The sequence below is a fragment of the Balaenoptera acutorostrata genome, chromosome 19 (genome assembly GCF_949987535.1).
Source record: "Balaenoptera acutorostrata chromosome 19, mBalAcu1.1, whole genome shotgun sequence".
NCBI classification, from domain to species: Eukaryota; Metazoa; Chordata; class Mammalia; order Artiodactyla; family Balaenopteridae; genus Balaenoptera; species Balaenoptera acutorostrata.
In genome coordinates, this window is record NC_080082.1 from 49,483,818 (window position 1) to 49,501,319 (window position 17,502).

At 45.4% G+C, this 17,502-nt stretch overlaps 2 protein-coding genes across 12 annotated transcripts in view; one reads left to right on the plus strand and one right to left on the minus strand.

Moving 5' to 3' along the window:
- The window catches only part of LOC103002583 (zinc finger protein 30), a 38,668-nt gene extending 21,692 nt beyond the window's left edge, over window positions 1-16,976 (plus strand). For 2 of the 10 annotated variants that reach the window (XR_009006005.1, XR_009006001.1), the window contains exons 5-7: window positions 9,784-9,828; window positions 9,923-9,957; window positions 14,669-15,040. Coding sequence is in view for 5 of the 10 variants with exons in the window: in XM_007165097.2 (XP_007165159.1) it covers window positions 9,923-9,957; window positions 16,180-16,404 (260 nt within the window). In the remaining 5 variants the exon portion in view is untranslated. Of the gene's footprint in view, window positions 1-4,946; window positions 5,381-9,745; window positions 9,829-9,922; window positions 9,958-10,073; window positions 10,632-14,668; window positions 15,041-16,179 lie in introns of those variants that run through there. The other 8 variants (XM_007165097.2, XM_057533425.1, XR_449564.2 and 5 more) reach the window with 7 other exon arrangements.
- On the minus strand, window positions 544-13,241 carry ZNF792 (zinc finger protein 792). Of its 2 annotated transcripts, XM_007165094.2 has the most exons (4): window positions 12,843-13,241; window positions 5,374-5,500; window positions 4,352-4,474; window positions 544-3,708 (listed from the first exon to the last, which is right to left on the minus strand). In XM_007165094.2, the coding sequence occupies exons 1-4, from the start codon at window positions 12,873-12,875 to the stop codon at window positions 2,084-2,086; spliced, it is 1,908 nt and encodes a 635-aa protein (XP_007165156.2). In that variant the 5' UTR covers window positions 12,876-13,241; the 3' UTR covers window positions 544-2,083. The 2 variants fall into 2 exon arrangements, with proteins under 2 accessions (XP_007165156.2, XP_057389293.1); XM_057533310.1 differs by lacking the exon at window positions 5,374-5,500.
- Window positions 16,977-17,502: the final 526 nt, after the last annotated feature.

A 17,502-nucleotide genomic window follows, 5' to 3' on the forward strand; every position in this document is an offset into this window, starting at 1 on the left:
TAAATAAATAAATAAATAAAAATTGTATAACTTTAAAAAAAAAAAAAAAAGTAATGTAATTCTGACACGTGTTATAACATTGATGAAACTTGAGGACATTATGCTAAGTGAAATAAGCCAGTCACAAAAAGGCAAATAATGTATAGCTCCATTTATATGAGATAACTAGAGTAGTCAAATTCCATTACAGAGAGTAGAATATTGGTTTTCAGGGGCTTGGGGAAGGGGGAAATACGGAGTTATTGTTTAATGGGTATAGCTTCAGTTTTGCAAAATGTAAAGAACTCTGGAGATGAATAATGGTGATAGTTGCACAATATGACTGTACTTAATACCGCTGAACCGTACACCTAACAAAGGTTAAGACAGTAAATTTTATGTTGTGTATTTTACAAGATATTTTTTAATTAAAAAAAAAGCATAAAAACTGTGGTATTCATTCAACAGAGCACTACTCAGCAGTAAAAGGAATGAACTACTCATACACACAGAATGGATGATTCTCAAGATGATTATGCTATATGAAAGAAAACAGACCAAAAATAGAGTATAAATACTTTATGATTCCAATCGTATAAAATTCTAGGAAAGGCAAACAAATCTATAGTGAAAAAAAGGTAAATCAATGGTTCCCTGGGGAAGGCAAGGAGGGATAGTAAAGGGGCATGAGGTAGCTTTGTGGGTGATGGATAAGTTCGTTATCATAATTGTGGTGTTGGTTCCCTGAGTGTATACATATTTTAAAACTTATCAAAGTGTACACATTAAATACATACAGCCAATTATTGCATGAAAATTATATCTCAACAAAGCATTAAAAGAAATTGTTGCACATAAAAATCTGATCTCCTACTCATTTTGGAAAACTAGAAGATTTGGCAACCCCACGTTGACTCTACTACCTCTCTCCTCATGTGTTGGCAGCAGAGATGGCTGGCTATGTCACAAATGCCTCATCCCTGGCGTACAGGATCTACCTTCTCTTAGTCCCCATTTTCCTGACAACACAGCAATGGCTTTGACATGAATAATGCAGAGAGCCTGCAGTATTCCACAAAACCTTGAGATAATTTGCTCTGCTGGTGACCTTAGTCATAAGGACAGAGGTCTGGAGGTCCTGAGAACTTCTGCAAATCCTGAATCCTGCACAGTCACATTTAAGGGAACATTTGTGGATGCACTTTTAGAACAGGTACATTCCCTCTAGTTTGCCAACTGGACCCAGTAAGTCTTACAGTAGGTGACATATACTGGAACATTAGACATAAAGGGCATATAACTCCTTGGCAGGGGCCAGGTAAACAGTGCTAAGGAATAGGAGGCATCCCCAGTAAACAAGGGGCCCAACTCATGCTGCTTCCAGATGCACTGGAGGTTGCACAGCCTTCCCTTCCTCAGAGTAATCTCTGATTCACAAAAATTCATGCCATTCAGACCACAACATTAGGCCCACAAAGCCCTACAAGCTTCCCTAGGATGCCTTGGGTAGCAACACAAATTAGGCCAAATCTGGACTGAAAACTGCGCTCTGCCATCCTGCTCTTCCCTGAGGCAATAAATTTGGAGACCCCTTTGGTTTGGTAGACCTTAATTCTGTTCTCAACCCACTCCACAGTTATCAGAACACAGGAGATTAAAGGTGGCTTTATCAGTAAGGCTCTTATCACCCAAACCAGAGCAATGTAAATAGTTGTTAAGGTGGGTAATGTGGAAGCTGGATGAATCCATCACAAGCATCATACAAGATCAACAAATGTCCTTGAAAAAGGGAAACCTCTGCAAGCTGCCAGTAGGACCCAGCTCAGGTCTTCATGGCCAAAGATGGGTCATGTCCACAGCTAAACCAGTCACAGGGGGAGGGAATGACATCTTCCCATGGCCTCAGGCTACTCATGATTCCCTCTTGGAAAGAGGAAACAGGCCTGTCTTCCGTGAGCACAGGAAAGTGGCTGATGCACACTCTGGAGACCTGCCAGTGGGTAGAACTGAGATGACTTCTACCACAGACATTAGCAGTGAGAAAAACTCTGGCAAAGTTTGTGGTCAGAAAATGCAACCTTGCTCCAGAAAGCTTCCAATATATCTAACATCCATTGGGAATCTTTCCAGCATAGATATTTGGATGAACAAGGTTCAACTTCTGGCTGACAGCTCCCTCATAAAGACCACTCTCAGAGTTAATCTCTAGTGGGTGCTGTTGTGCTGAAGAAGGAGGATGCACATTCTCTGAACTCCTTTCTCTAGTGTGAATTTTCTGATGCCGGATGAGGGTAGACCTTTGGCTGAAGGCTTTTTCACATTCATTGCACTTATATGGCTTATCTGGTTTGTGAACTTTCTGGTGCTGCCTCAGATTAGAACTTTGCCTGAAGGTTTTCCCACATTCAAGGCACTCATAAGGCCGCTCACCAGTGTGAAGTCTCCGATGGTTATTGAAGCTGGAGCGTTGGCTAAAGAATTTCCCGCATTCAGGGCACTGATAAGGCCGTTCACCAGTGTGAAGTCTCCGATGGCTATTGAGGCTGGAGCTTTGGCTAAACAGTTTCCCACATTCACTGCACTCATAAGGCCGTTCACCAGTGTGAACTCGCTGATGTTTCATGAGGTCGGAGCTTCGGCTAAAGGCTTTCCCGCAAACGCTGCACCCATAGGGTCGTTCACCAGTGTGAACTATCTGATGTTGAACAAGTCCATCAAAGTGGCTAAAGAATTTTCCACATTCATTGCACTTATAAGGTTTTTCTCCAGTGTGAACTCTCCAATGTTTAATTAGGCTGGAGTTGCAGTTGAAGGATTTCCCACACTCGCTGCACTCATGAGCACTTTTACCTGTATGAACCCTCTTATGATGAATGAGGTTGGAACGTTGGCTAAAGAATTTCCCACATTCACTGCACTCATAAGGCTTTTCTCCAGTGTGCACCCTCTTATGTTGAATAAGATTGGAGCTTCGGCTAAAGAATTTTCCACATTCGCTGCACACATGAGGGCTTTCACCAGTGTGAACTCTCTGATGTTTGATGAGACTGGACTGCTGGCTAAAGAATGTCCCACATTCACCACACTCATAAGGCTTTCCTCGATTGTGATCTCTCTGGTGTTGAAAGAGGCCAGCGGCGTAGCTGAAGAATATCCCACATTTGCTGCACTCATAAGGCCTTTCTCCAGTGTGGGTTCTCTGCTGAACAAGTGAGGATTTGTCACTGAGAGCGTTCTGAAATTCACTGCACTTCTTATGGCATTGCATAGTGGGAAAATCCACCACGCCTTCGGAGCTCTGGTGTGGCTCCACTACACAGGGAGTGACCTGGTGCTGGAGAAAACCACATCTGGACACAAAGGCCTTCCCACCCTCCCTCAGTGTGAAAGGTTTCTTTGATGTGTCATCTCTGCAGCTCTTCACAAGCGAGGCGCTGCCTTCGTTCCTTGCAATAGGCTTGTCCATGTTCTGCTGCATCTGTGGTTGGTGAAGGTTGGCATTGAACTTGAACTCTCTCCTGTATGCCTCACACACATGTGGTTTCTGCCTGGGATGTGCTGCCTGGTGTTCAGCTGGGTGCACAATGTCTTTCAGGTGTAGGCCACACAGGTCACAGGGGTAGCCCTTCTGGGTGGATGGAACCACCTTGGGATTCATGTCCTGTGACACTTCTACAGAAACACTAAGCTCAGCAGGTGACTCCTCACCCTCTGTTCCATGGCAAAAATCTGAAAGTAGAAAAATGCTGATGACAGATGACATTCATATTAATTTTCATAGAAGAAAACAACCCAATCACAAATGCAAGTCTGATCCAGGAATGAGTCCATGGGATTATTGGCAAGATGAGAGGCCTGAGGTCGGGATAAGGAATGGTCTTCTCTGCTGTGCTGTGCCTGGTAAGGTCACGAAATAGGGAGGCCTTACCAGGAGCAAGGACACAAAGATGTGCACAGTATCAGGTGGAAAGGCAAGTCTCCTCCTCACTTCTCTACAAAGGCTTTTCAGGGGAGCCCTGGCTGCTGGTAACCCATGAGGACTGTGCAGAAGGATGTGTCCAGGGCCGGGAAGATCTGATTGCAACTGGCTAGCTGGTGTTCAAGGACTATAAGAGGAAATGTGTACATCTCATGACATATTAAGTGCAGGTCCACATTGGAGAGTGCTGCAGAGGGAGCTGTGGAAACAGTGACACAGCCAGGGGCCCCAAGTCAAAGCAGAAATGACAAGTAGGCAATGTGTCAAGAACAGGAAAGGAAAGGCAGAAGAGATATAAGGCTTTGGCACCAAAATAACGATGAACACGAGAAAAGTGGCAGGTATGATTTGAAGACAGTAGTGATGTCACATGCTCCCCCATCTCTCACTTACCTGAGCCAGGCCCTCTATATGCCCCTCTTGCCATGGCTGACGTCATGTCCACTTGGTCAGGCACCCAGGGCTCTGCCCCCATCTCCAGCTGGGCAACTACATGAGACCTGAAAGATGTAAGTCCTAAGGGGAAGACAGGACAGGTAAGGGGCCAGCACTTGCCCTGGTGAACTACCCCACAACAGACCACAGGAAAGAAAACAAAATATTACAAAAGGAACACACAAGGGAGGTCTAGCAGGAACATCTCAGTGGTCATGGCAAATAGTAACCACCAGTGCCTAGAATTCCTGGCAGTCAGGCCTTAGGAAATGTTAGTTAAAGGAAAAGAGCAGAACAGAACTGTCATAGATCTGGACGATCACCCAGGTGGGCAGTGGCCAAATCAGACGGGATCCACTGGGCTGACTGCAAGACTCTTCCTTCTGGGACCCTTCCCCACAAGGCTTCAGGGCAGCAGGTGTTGGGGCTGCTTGGGGAGAGCGTGGGACCCTGCACACAGCTCAGCTCTGGAACCCACGGCCCATATACCAGAAAGGGGGGAAGGGGGACTTCCCTGGTGGCACAGTGGTTAAGGATCTGCCTGCCAATGCAGGGGACACGGGTTCGAGCCCTGGTCCGGGAAGATCCCAAGGAGCAACTAAGCCCGTGCGCCACAACTACTGAGCCTGCGCTCTAGAGCCCGTGAGCCACAACGACTGAGCCCACGTGCCACAACTATGGAAGCCTGCATGCCTAGAGCCCGTGCTCCTCAACGAGAAGCCACTGCAAGGAGAAGCCCGCACACCTCAATGAAGAGTAGCCTCCGCTCTCCGCAACTAGAGAAAGCCCGCACGCAGCAACGAAGACCCAACGCAGCCAAAAATAAATAAATAAAATAAATAAATTTATTTTTAAAAAAAAGGTGAGGGGGAAGGAAGCAGTGCCCACAGTCTGGCTGTGGGAAGGAAAGAGCCCCTTTTTGGGAAAAGAGGATGGACAGAGATGAGCTGAGGACACCTGGGTGGGTGTAAAAGCCTTACCCAGTGAGGCTATCAGTGCAAAGTTCTCCAGCATCACATCGCAGTACAGGAGTCTCTGAGCCTCATCAAGGAGTCCCCACTCCTCCTGGGAGAAGTAAATGGTCACGTCCTCAAAGGTCACACAGTCCTGCCATGATGGGGACAGTTCATTCCATGATCAGCTTCTCTCCTCAGGACTCCCTGTCTATCCCCTGTTCACCCTCCTCCCCAGCTTCCCAACTCAGAGGAGATCCCAGGCCCTGGTTCCATGCCTTCTATGACTGCATTTTCAGCCCACAGCAAAGCCAGGAATGCTCTGGGCCTGAAGTGCAGGGCCCCTAGTGTCGCCGATGTCATGCCTTCCAGATACAAACAAACATGGGCTCAATCTTCTCCGTAATCCCCAGTACCAGGGCCCTGGGGGCAACAGCTCACATGCCCTCCCCACATGCATATCACTCTTTGGACTGTACATTTCCTCAAACCCTGGACCTCACCACTGCATCCCCATTGTTGCTGTACCCCCTCCCTGTCCCAGCCCACATCATAGCCATCTCCATGCACTGTCACTCTTTACGTGGTATTGCTGGGGCTCAGGGTAGGCCACCCCAAAATGTGCCTCAGTGTCATATTGATTATTTTGAATTAAATTTACTTAAGAAACGGCCAGCACAAGGGGGACACTCCTTTCTGTCTCCCTGAAAGCAAGAAATGAATCTCTCATGTAAAAGTAAATGAATGTCTCATGTAAAAGGGTGTCTTTCTACCTCAAGGAGGTAGAAAGACACCCTTATCAACAAAGATAGGGATTTCGGGGCCAAGAAGCCTATATAAACAAACTTTGTTACTTCTTTAATTTACTACCGGAAGCCCAAACTCTGTTTAGATTTTTCACTAATTGGGTACCCAAAACCTAAGTTTCTTTGTCTAGTCAATTCCTTACAAATTTATTGGTTTTTTGTCCAAAAACTATAAAAGCTGCCTGCTTTGGCCACTTCTTAGGTCCCATTTCTATGAGACCTCCATGCGCAGGAATTAAAATTTGTTTCCTTTTCACCTATTAATCTGTCTTGTGTCAATCTGATTATTAGTCCAGCCACAAAATCTCAAAAGAGGGGTAGAGGGGGAAATTTCCTGCTTCCCGACAGTTGGTGAGCCAGGCAGGAGGCCGGCTGGAGCCTGCTTCCCGCCCTGAGGATGCTGTAGATCCGGGGGCATCTGACAAAGACTGCAGAAGGTAAGATTTCTTACCAAGTCGGCCTCCCGGGTCTCTGCCTGCAAGTTCTGGTGGGAGGGAAAGTGGTGAGACTCCCTTTTCTCTGTCTCTAAATTTAGATTAGCAGGAGAAAATATTTGTGGAGCTGGTTAGTTCCTTGGATTAGTGACTTGGGAATCCTTATCCTTCACCTCCCAGAGATGGTCACTGTTTTTCTCTGTCTCTGTCTGTCGTGTTGCTTGTCACGAGGAAGAACCAGAGGGCAGAACGCAGGCATAGGCCCTATGAGCCTGCTGTTCAAGCCAGCCTCACATACTGATGAATTAGCAGTTCTCACCAGACCGGCATCTGTTTCGACGAACTTTGCTGGGTTCTTTTTTTTTTTTTTTTTTTTGCTGCGTTGGGTCTTTGTTGCTGTGCACGGTGGCTTCTCTTGGCATGGGCTCTAGGCGCGCAGGCTTCAGTAGTTGTGGCACACGGGCTTAGTTGCTCCGTGGCATGTGGGATCTTCCTGGACCAGGAATCAAACCCTTGTCCCCTACATTGGTAGGCGGATTCTTAACCACTGCGCCACCAGGGAAGTTCTGCTCTGGGTTCTTTATTTTAAAAAATTAAAAAAAAAAAAAGGCGAGGTTTTTCCTTCCATCTTGTTTTATGTCCTCGGAGCTTGGCTTTGTGTCCAGTTAGAATACTGTCTCTGGTCTCTGCCATCCAGAAGGTGCATTTACTGGGGTGCATCTGGGGGCCAAGCTCTTTGTCCGGCCATACCAGCTCTCAGGGGACTTTGTCATAAGGCGTCCCAGTCCATAAGGGGCCTCTGTCATCGCAACCTTTATTGGTTGTTAGTGCTGGAAAAGTCCCATTCCAGTAGTGCCTGCCGGATACCATAAATTATCGGTTTTATGGCTGGAGGCGCCCCACATTTTTGTGGGACACTGGAGACACCATTTTCCCTACACCATTCTTACCACCTGTAGCAACAAAGGGGTTCTCCTTCTTAGACTAATTCTGGGAGTGGGCTTTTTGGATCTTGTGAGGGCTATATACTCTTCTTGTGAGATGCCTCTTGCATCTTTGGTTAAGCCATAATAAAACATTGGTTTCAGTCACTATGTGAAAATGTAAGATCCTACTCGTCAATGGCCAGATGATAGATCCTTTAAATTGGCTATATTTAAAAGGAAAAAACAATTGAGAGCTCTCATAATAAACAGCTGTCATATTGGTACTTATGGGAGGATCAAATGTGCTATAAAAAAAAAAAGGTATAACGACTAGTCTTAGAGAATCTCTTATTAAGATAAAAAAAAACAGAAATTAGACTTAAAACAAAAATCCAACATAAATTCTCCTTAAAAATCACCCCATCTTCTCAGCAATTTCCCAGGCTCTCCTACAAATAATCAGAAAATAAATGGACTGGAGGCCAATATTTAAGCGTTAATAGAAACAACTGTCTTTGCCTTACAAAGCTCTATAAAACCAGAAGTACAACTCTAGAAACAGGTCAAAGCCCACCGAACTTTACTCGTCCCAAGGTCTCACCTAGTCCTCTCAAAATGCTTGCAGATATTATAGTAGATCAGGATATTGGCGCAAACTTGTCCTGTACTTAAGAAAAACATTTAATAATAATTACCCTAAGACCTATGATAATAGACAAGTATATTCCAAAACATATTTTCTTTCTCTGTCCCTTCAAGTTATAAGTCATGTATTTGAATATAAACACAGCCCACAGAGCCTGAGCCTGAGCCCGGACTAATTCAATCAGTAAAACCTGAAATTAAAGGAAAAAAGAGAGAGAGGCTTTTTCAAACACCCACTGTTAAAAGGACTTTCTTGCTCAAACTCTTAATAAGTCACAGCCTCCCTAGAATTGCTTGTCAAGGGCAAATACAGATCTTAAAAGTCTTCTACACAAATAATAAAAGACTAGCTAGCTGAGCAAATAATCTAATTCATTCCAACTGTTACTGATAAACTAGTGAGTTTTCTATTGTACCTGATTCATGACTAAAGTTCTAAAATGAGAACTATGAGCTCTCTGGTTGAGTTTATCTATATGTCCATATGTGTATGTTACCTCTGGATGGCATTGCCAAAATTAATCTGTAAAAGAGCTCTATTTAATTGGCTTAAATAAACAAGACTTTTTTATATAAAAAGTCTCAAATATGTAATAAAAAATAACCCAAACGTTTTTCATAATCTTTAGTAAATAAAAGCTACTTGTTGGTTAAATTAATACAGATATATCTTCAGAGTTACCTGAAGGTGCATCCTCAGATAATCTTTAGGAAATAAAAGCTACTTGTTGGTTAAATTAATACAGGTATATCTTCAGAGTTAGCATTAAATGTAATGTAGATAAACAACCTTTGTTCTACCTGAGTGTACTAGTCAAACGGGCTAATGTTGTCTCTGTTGCAGTTTGTCAGCAAACAAACAAACAAGATAATGACTAACTGCTTTAATGTCTCATGAAAAGTTCCAGCAAAGCAGATTCAGAAGAGCCTATATGGCTAAGCCCTATTCTTGCTGGACTTGTATAAATAATCAGGCCGAGTTTATGGAATCTAGACTTACTCTGCAAACAAATTCGTCTTAATTTGGCTATCTTTGGTAGAAATTAGAGTGATTTTAGAGAATAAAATTATGTTTCAATAGAAACTATAATGCACACTTGTATATATGATTCTAGTGCTATTAGTTTTCATTGAGGTTTTGTTATTTACCTGAAAACTGGACTGGATCCTGAATTTTTCTAGTTTCCTCCAATATCTGGCTACAACTCATTTAATGTTTCCAATTTTCTTTCACCCTTCTGAGTTGGAATCACTGAGAACTAAAACTGAGTTTGGAATCGTTGCGTTGGAATCATTGAGAACTAAAATTGCCCTTTTCCTGAAGCCCTGCAAATTGAAGCTAAACGACTTGATAAACTTCAGAGAAATTGCCACCACGGCTCATATTTAAACCATCCTCGTGCCTTTTACTGTATGAGCCACTCAGAAAGTTTTCCTGAACACCTGGTGACATCAGAGACATTTCAAACTGCAAAAGATGCTTCAACCCTGACATCTCGAAATCTTCTTGACTGACTGCATCCTGGTCTATAAACTGGTTTATAATCTGCTCCGATCATTAACCTTTGTTTTTCTTTTGATTCCCTAGAAATGTCTCTTATTAAATACCTGATTGCTTGCACCTAGGCCTAGCTTTGGGAGCCCCCCTGCATCACTGCCTCCTAAGATAAGGTATAACTGTTTAACTGAACTAACCTGTTCTCAGAACTAAGAAACTGGTTCAATGAACTGTAGGACTCCACTAACCCAGTCTCTCTCTCCACAGAGGACGATTCAGAGGAGGGAACTGTCAGACCCGAGGTAGGCCTCCCCTAAATGTTTCTCAATGGCATATTGATTATTTCAAATTAAAGTTACTGAAGAAACAGCCAACACAAGGGACACTCTGACCCTCCTTTCTGTCTCCCTGAAAACAGGAAATAAACTTCTCACGTAAAAAGTGCACTCCCTGCATCTGGACATAAAGAACATCCTTATTTAGGACTCTGCGCTCCCAATGCAGGGAGCCTGGGTTCCATCCCTGGTCAGGGAACTAGATCCTGCATGCCGCAACTAAGAGCCCGCACGCAGCAACTAAGACCCGGCGCAGCCAAATAAATAAATAAATAAACACTAAAAAAAAAAAAAAAAAAAGAACACCCTTATTGCCAAAGATAGGGAATTTGGGCCAAGAAACCCTGTTACTTCTTTAATTTACTACCTGAAGCCTGAACTTTGTTTAGCTTCTTCACTAATTGGGCACCCAAAACCTAAGTTTCTTTGTCCAGTCAGTTCCTCACAAATGTATTGTTTCCTTGTCTAATAAGTATAAAAGCTGCCTGCTTTGGCCACTTTTTAGGTCGCATTTCTGTGAGACCTTCATGTGCATTAAAATTTGTTTTTCTCCTGTTAATATTACTTTTATTATTAGTCCAGCCACAAGAACTCAAAGGAGGGGTAGAGGAGGAAGCTGCCCCCTCCCTGACAGTCCGGAGAATTCTTGGCAAATACAGCCATGATCCCATCCTGCCCCCAGACCTTCTGTGGCTCCCACTGCCAAGGGCAACATCCACCCTTGATGTGAAGGCCTCTCCACCTGGCCCCGTTCCTGCCTTCAATCCAAGCCACCCAGGACTACATCAGACGCCCTTGGCCCTTTTCTTCTGTCCCTTCATCAATCACTCATTCAAAAGCCAACCTCTCCGGTCCTCCTGCCCCCCACCCACCAGGGTCTAATGGCTCTCTCATCTTGCCCCATTTGCCCCTGAATTGATTCCCCAGCCTGACTGAAAATCCCCGGGCCCCCTCAAGGGTCCACAGAGCCCTGGTGAGAACGAAGATGGCTGAATGAGCACCAGCCCAGGCCTCACTGAAAAACGACCTCCAATACTACGAAGCCTCAGCCCCCCTTCTCGTATCTATGCCCCCAGGAAAATTTGGCCACCTGCCAGACCCACTTTTCCCTACACACAGCCCCCTGCCCAACTACCACCATAAACATAACTCTCCCTCATCTGTCTTTATGATGCCAAACAAGCCAGCAAGATACCCCGTTCTCAGTTCTCAGGCCCCACCCTCCCCCTTCCCCCTAACATCACTGCCACCATGACCTGAAGTTTCACCCTCCTAAATCCGACAACACCCTTGCCCACACACCAGACGCCATATCTTGGTTGTTTTTTTTGTTTTCTTTCTCTTTTTTTTTCTGGCCACGCCGCATGGCTTGTGGGATCTTAGTTCCCCGACCAAGGATCGAACCCGGCCCCCCCTGCAGTGGAAGTGTGGAGTCTTAACCACTGGACTTCCAGGGAAGTCCCTCGATGTTTCTAACTTGAAAATAAAGACCAACCAAATGCGAACAGCAAAGGCTAATTACCCTGAGTTTGCTATAGAAACAGAGTCAACCGCTTATGTTCTGGCACAGACTCAAAGGCAGGCAGAGGAGTGGGAAAGCTCTGTAAGTGGAAAAAAAAGGAAGGCTTCAGGTGTGCCCTGTTGGCATGGGGAAGCTGTAGGCAGGCTAACTAGGAGCAGGGCATCCTATGTGATTGGTTAGGGGTGCATATTTGGCTTTCTCTGGTTGATCCTATGTTGGAAGTAGGAACAAAAATTAGAGGAGTTGTCAGCTATTAAGTCCTGGTCTTTTGGGGCCAATTGTTACAGAAGTTATTGTTTAACTTTCTGGATTGTCACTAGAGATAGCAATCTGGCTTCCTGCAAGTCTAACTTTCAGCAGGATGGCTTCCTGGGTTGTTTATTGTAGATAAGAGGGTTGGTTGCCTGGGCAGATTGCTGCAGGTTGTGGGTCAGAGTTCTATTTTATATATAGTCCGTCAATTGTCCCTTTGTATATTTGGTGTCTCATAACCTAAACTAAGCCTCCCCAGAACACCATAACTGTGTGTCTAGCTGCTCAACCTTCAACTTCACTCAGGGGTCCCTGGAACATCAGAGTTCAACATGGCCAAAACCTAACTTCTTCTGTTTCCACTGAAAATTCCTCCTACAACCAACTTCCCCTTCTCAGTTGATGGTTCATCCATCCTTCCAGCTGCTAAAACCAAAAACCATCACGTCACCTCTTTTCTTTGTCAGCCTCCACATCAGAAAATCTGGTCAGACTAGCTTAAAAGACACACCTAGAAGAATCCAGTCGCTCCTTCGGCCTCCAGCCACCTGCCCTAGTCACATGGGCTGCAGTATTGCACCAGCCTTGCTCTCCCCGCCTTCACCCTCAGCCTACAGTCAGTTTTCCACTCAGCATCCACAGGACCCTGCTAAGACCCAAGTCAGATCATCTTCCTCCTCTGCTCTAAACCTTCTGTGGCTCCCAGCACTCTCAGTAGAGAGCCCCAGCTCCCCAACACGCCATTCCAGGGCTGACTTCAGCCCACCTGCTCTCTGAACACTCCCAGTTCAATCAGGCATTTGCACGTGCTGGTTCCCGTGCCTAGGAAACCCTTTCCCACCTCATCCCACTAGAGTTTAGAAATAGGAACTGCCCTCTAGAATCTCTGGCCTGGATTCAGGACCCTAGGCTGGGGAGGGACTGCTCCCCTTCTCAAACCCTCGGAGACCCGGGACTCAAAAGCAGAAAGATGAAAAAGACGTGAAGTCGTAGGGCATCGCCCATCTTTGATACCCCAGCGCCGGGCACGTGAGGGTGGGGGTCTGAGCGGCTGAGGGCCTGAAGCCCATCCACTCACCTTAGCCTGGTCCATCAGCGCCGCCGCCGCCATCGCAGCCCGTGGACGCAGGGGCCCTAAGAGGCGGGCGACCGAGGCGGGTGTCGCGGGCTCAGTCTAGCACCGCCTCGCCTTGCCCGGGGCGAGGTGGCACTTCAGTCTCCCCGGGGTCAAGGGCACCCAGAGCCCGATGCCGCCTCTGGGGCCGCGGAGAGCGCGCGGCCCGGCGGGACCCTGGCGGACACCGCGTCCCAGGGGCTCACGACTAGTTCAAAGGCGCGGAGGAGGGTCCTGGCCTCCCTGTCCTTCCCCTCCCGCTCCCGAAAACCAGCTGGGAAGAGCAGTACTGGCCCAGCCCCGGGCCCACGGCTCGGGGCGCACCGGCCCGGGGAAATGACTTGCTGCCCTGAAACGCAGGAAGTTCCGGCCCCCACCTCCTCGGCCCTAAGAAACGACACTCTCCGGGGCTGTCATTGGCCCAGCGCCAGCCGGTGACGCACCGGCACAGCCTCCTGGATCGTGTTTTCTGTCCTGCATCCGGCCAGGCTGGTCGGGGGCGGCGGGGGAGAGGCGGGAGGGAGGCAGGCGGGGCAGGAGAGCGGACCTTGCTGGTTGACATTGGCCGGGCTGCACCGCGAGCTGCACCTCCTTAAGGGGCTGTCCCCAGGCCCCTGGGGCCAAGTCCCGCCCGCCCTCAGAGGTCTGTAATATGAGACCCACTGGTACCTGTGTGGGCGTAGCTGGCCCCTTTACCTCTCAGGCTCCCGGGGACCCTGATTCACATGGAAAAATGAAGCTAGTATCTAATTTACGGGTTCTTTGTGTACTAACATTAAATGTTGCTCTAATTCAGTGCGTCTCAAACCCGTAACGTCAGCATCACCTGGGAATTTGTTTAAAATGCAAATTCTCGGGCACTAACCTAAACCTAGACACTTCGAAATCATCCTGGGGGTGGGACCCAGCCTTCTGTATGTCAACAAACCTTCCGGGGGACTCCAGTTTAAGGAAAAGGGACTCTCATTAACATTCAGTAAATAAAATGGGGGAAATAACACTACATATCTCAAGGTAGGTAACAGGGCCTGGCACATAGTTTCTGCATAGCTAAGGAATAATTTCAGTGAGCCCAGACTTGCATCTTCCCATGCATAGAAAGACACTGAAATCATTAACTTAAGATGTCTGGGGACTTCCCTGGTAGTCCAGTGGCTAAGGTTCTGTGCTCCCAATGCAGGGGCCCCGGATTCCATCCCTGGTCAGAGAACTAGATCCCACATGCTGCCTCTAAAAGATCCTGCATGCCGCAACTAAGGCCTGGCGCAGCCAAATAAATAAATAAATTTTTTTTTTTAAAAAGATGTCTTTTTTTTGTGATTAGCAGTAATCTTTTGATGTTTGACTACTATTTTTTTTTTTTTTTCAGTAAAAATTTGTGTATATCTTGGCTCCTCCATTACCTATATCTGAGAGGCTGCCTTCCCGGGCTATAGTCCTCGGTAATGCCCCAAATATAACATAATTCTTAAATTTTAAGTGGTGCATTTTTTTTTCAGTCGACACCCCAAGCTCATTTACATGGTCCAAATTGAATGTAAGGGAAGCTTGGTGAACAGAAAGAGAAAAAAGGATTGGTGAGAATATAACCACTTTCAAGAACAATTTGTTAACCCATTTACTACTCCTACCCAGTCAATACTCTCAGCCTCTCTTTTATATGGCAACCCAAAACCCCATCTAGTCATTGGCTCAATCTCAGTCTTAGCATTTATGCTCCCAACCTAACCTAAGACCAGGAGATTATAAACAAAATAAGTTATCTGTCATCTCTCATTCCCAATACATAGCTGTGGTTCTGGGACACAGTGAAAGGACCTATTCAGACCACTGAAGGAATTACTACTGTGGTGCTCCAAGGACAATGATGCTTCAAGGACAAAGGACAACCCTGCCTGAAAAAGTGTCAGCGTTACACCCCCTACCGGATTCTTACTTGCCCTCCCCACTATGTTTCGATGGTTACGAAATTCCTGAGCCCACCTGGGCAACGCCCACCTGGGCAGCAGGACCTGTCCCAAATAAGGAAAGGCATCTGCCCTGTCCCACTCCCACCCTATAGAAGGAAGGTATATGTGCCTTGACCAATCAGTAAACGAAATTTTCACCTCAGACCATTCCTTTGTTTCCCGGCTATAAAAACTGATCAATAGCACATGTTCGGGCTCCACTCTCCCAGACTATTAGGAAGTTGGCCTGCTGTTCTGGCAGCGACCCTTCCCTCTAATAAATTCTGTCTTCTTTACATTCTGCCTTATGTCTGGAAATTCTTTTCTAACCTGCGTTCAGACCACAACAACTACCAACCTATATTTCTATACAGAGTAAAAGCATCTTTCAAGAATTTTCCATTTTTATGAAATAAGATTATTTCAAGCCAAAAAAAAAAAAAAAAAGGAAAATTAATCTGCAGAAAATGCGGTTTTAAAGATTATATTTAAGAACAATGAAAAGTGATTCCAGGTGAAAGCTCTGTATTTCTAGGAATGAGGATCTGAGAGAGGAGTGTATCTGATTAATACAACTATTCATTATCTGTATGAAACATGAATAATATTTCCTTGTGGAGATAGAATGATGGGATTACCATGTATCAGGGAGGAAGAAATTTATCTTTACTCTTTTAGGTTCTTCTGACTCATCTAAGAATTACATTGACATGAGACAGATTAACAGGAGAAAATCAAACAAGGCTTAATATCATGTATACGTGGGAGAGACCCAGAAAAATTGAGTAACACACCAAAATGGCTGAAACCCTCACCTTAAATAACATCTTCAGCTAAAGACAAAAGAGGAGGGCTTCCCTGGGGGCGCAGTGGTTAAGAATCTGCCTGCCAATGCAGGGGACACGGGTTTGAGCCCTGGTCTAGGAAGATCCCACCTGCCACGGAGCAACTAAGCCCGTGTGCCACAACTACTGAGCCTGCACTCTAGAGCCCATGAGCCACAACTACTGAGCCCATGTGACACAACTACTGAAGCCCACGTGCCTAAAGCCTGAGCTCCACAACAAGAGAAGCCACTGCAATGAGAAGCCCACGCACCACAACGAAGAGTAGCCCCCACTTTCTGCAGCTAGAGGAAGCCTGTGCACAGCAACGAAAACCCAATGCAGCCAAAAATAAATTTTTTTTAAAAATCCATTAAAAAAAAAAAGACCAAAGAGGATGTCGAGAGTAGGAAGAGTCAGTTGTGGGAGGTTACCAGGAATAGCAAAGTAAACAAGGGTGATTGTGATGCACATTTAAATCTCCACCCAATAAGAGTTTCTAAAGATTTGCTCATCCTTCTCTTCCAGGGAGACACGACTGGAGATTTCCCTTACAAATGGAAATGTTTGTTACAAGAAGGCAACTCCTACTTTGTCTTCAGAGCCCTTCTCCTGTCTGTTTCTCAGAAAATAACCAGCTTAAAACAATATGCTGAGACTTCCCTGGCGGTCCAGTGGCTAAGACTCCGTGCTTCCACAGGTTTGATCCCTGGCAGGAGAACTAGAATCCTGCGTGAACTAGAATCGAACTAGCATGCTGGCACGGCCTGGCTAAAAAAAAAAAAAGTGCCAAAGAGACATAATTTAGGGTGGCAAATCCTGCTCCCCTACACATGCATACCAGAAAAGTCATAGAAATTGAAATGAGACAAAGTGATTAATATTCCAAGTCCCTTATATTGTCCAGGAGGAAGGTAAAGGTATTTATAACTAACAGGGAAGAGCCAAATCTGACTACGTGTTGGATCTGTTTCTTTTACTTTAACCTTTACTTTCCACTGCTTTTGTTCACTAAAAGGATACTGTGTATACATAATAGCCTGCCTCCGGGAGCCCTGCCCCTCTGCCTGAATGTTAAACCAAAGTGCCTTTGTTCAGGGAAACATCCGGACCTTGTCCACCTGTGGATGGCTACAAGAAAGAAGAAATTAACACATCCCCTCCCCGAGGCTGGCCATTCCAGGTGATATTTGCAAAACTTATGGCCTTTTTACTTTACTTCCTCATCTCCTCCCCCTCTCTGTGCTATAAAAGAAACTGGCATCCAAACTCTGATAAGATGGTTATTTTGAAACTTTGGTCTGCCATCTTCTCAGTCTGCTGGCTTTCCGAATAAAGTCACACTCCTTGCCTCAATATCTCGTCTCCGATTTATTGGCCTGTCATGCGGCGAGCTTAGCAAGCTTGGACTTGGTAACATAACTCTAATTTTAATAAAGTCCAATTTATCAATTTTTTTCTTTCACTGATTGTGCTTTTGGTATTGTATATAAAAAGTCATAGCCAAACATAAGGTCATTTAAATTTCCTATGCTATCTTATAGGAATTTTTTAGTTTTGCATTTTAAATTTAGATCTGGATCCATTTTGAGTAACTTTTGTGGATGGTGTAAAGACCTTACTTCCTTTTTTTTGTATGTGGATGCCCAGTTGTTCCAGCACCCATTTGTTGAAAAGATTATCCTTGCTCTATTGAATTGTCTTTGCTCATTTGTCAAAGACAAGTTGACTAAATTTGTATGAGTCCATTTCTGAGCTCTCTATTCTGTTCCATGACCTATTTGTCTATTCTTTTGCCACACTGCCTTGATTACTGTAGCTTTATAGTAAGTCTTAAAATCAAATAGTGTT

Coding starts and splice junctions, on each gene's coding strand:
- ZNF792 (XM_007165094.2), bottom strand. CDS start 12,875: ATGGCGGCGGCGGCGCTGATGGACCAGGCTAAG. Junction 5,501..12,842: donor CGCTGATGGACCAGGCTAAG/GTGAGTGGATGG, acceptor CCATCATGGCAG/GACTGTGTGACCTTTGAGGA. Junction 3,709..4,351: donor ATATAGAGGGCCTGGCTCAG/GTAAGTGAGAGA, acceptor TTCTACTTTCAG/ATTTTTGCCATGGAACAGAG.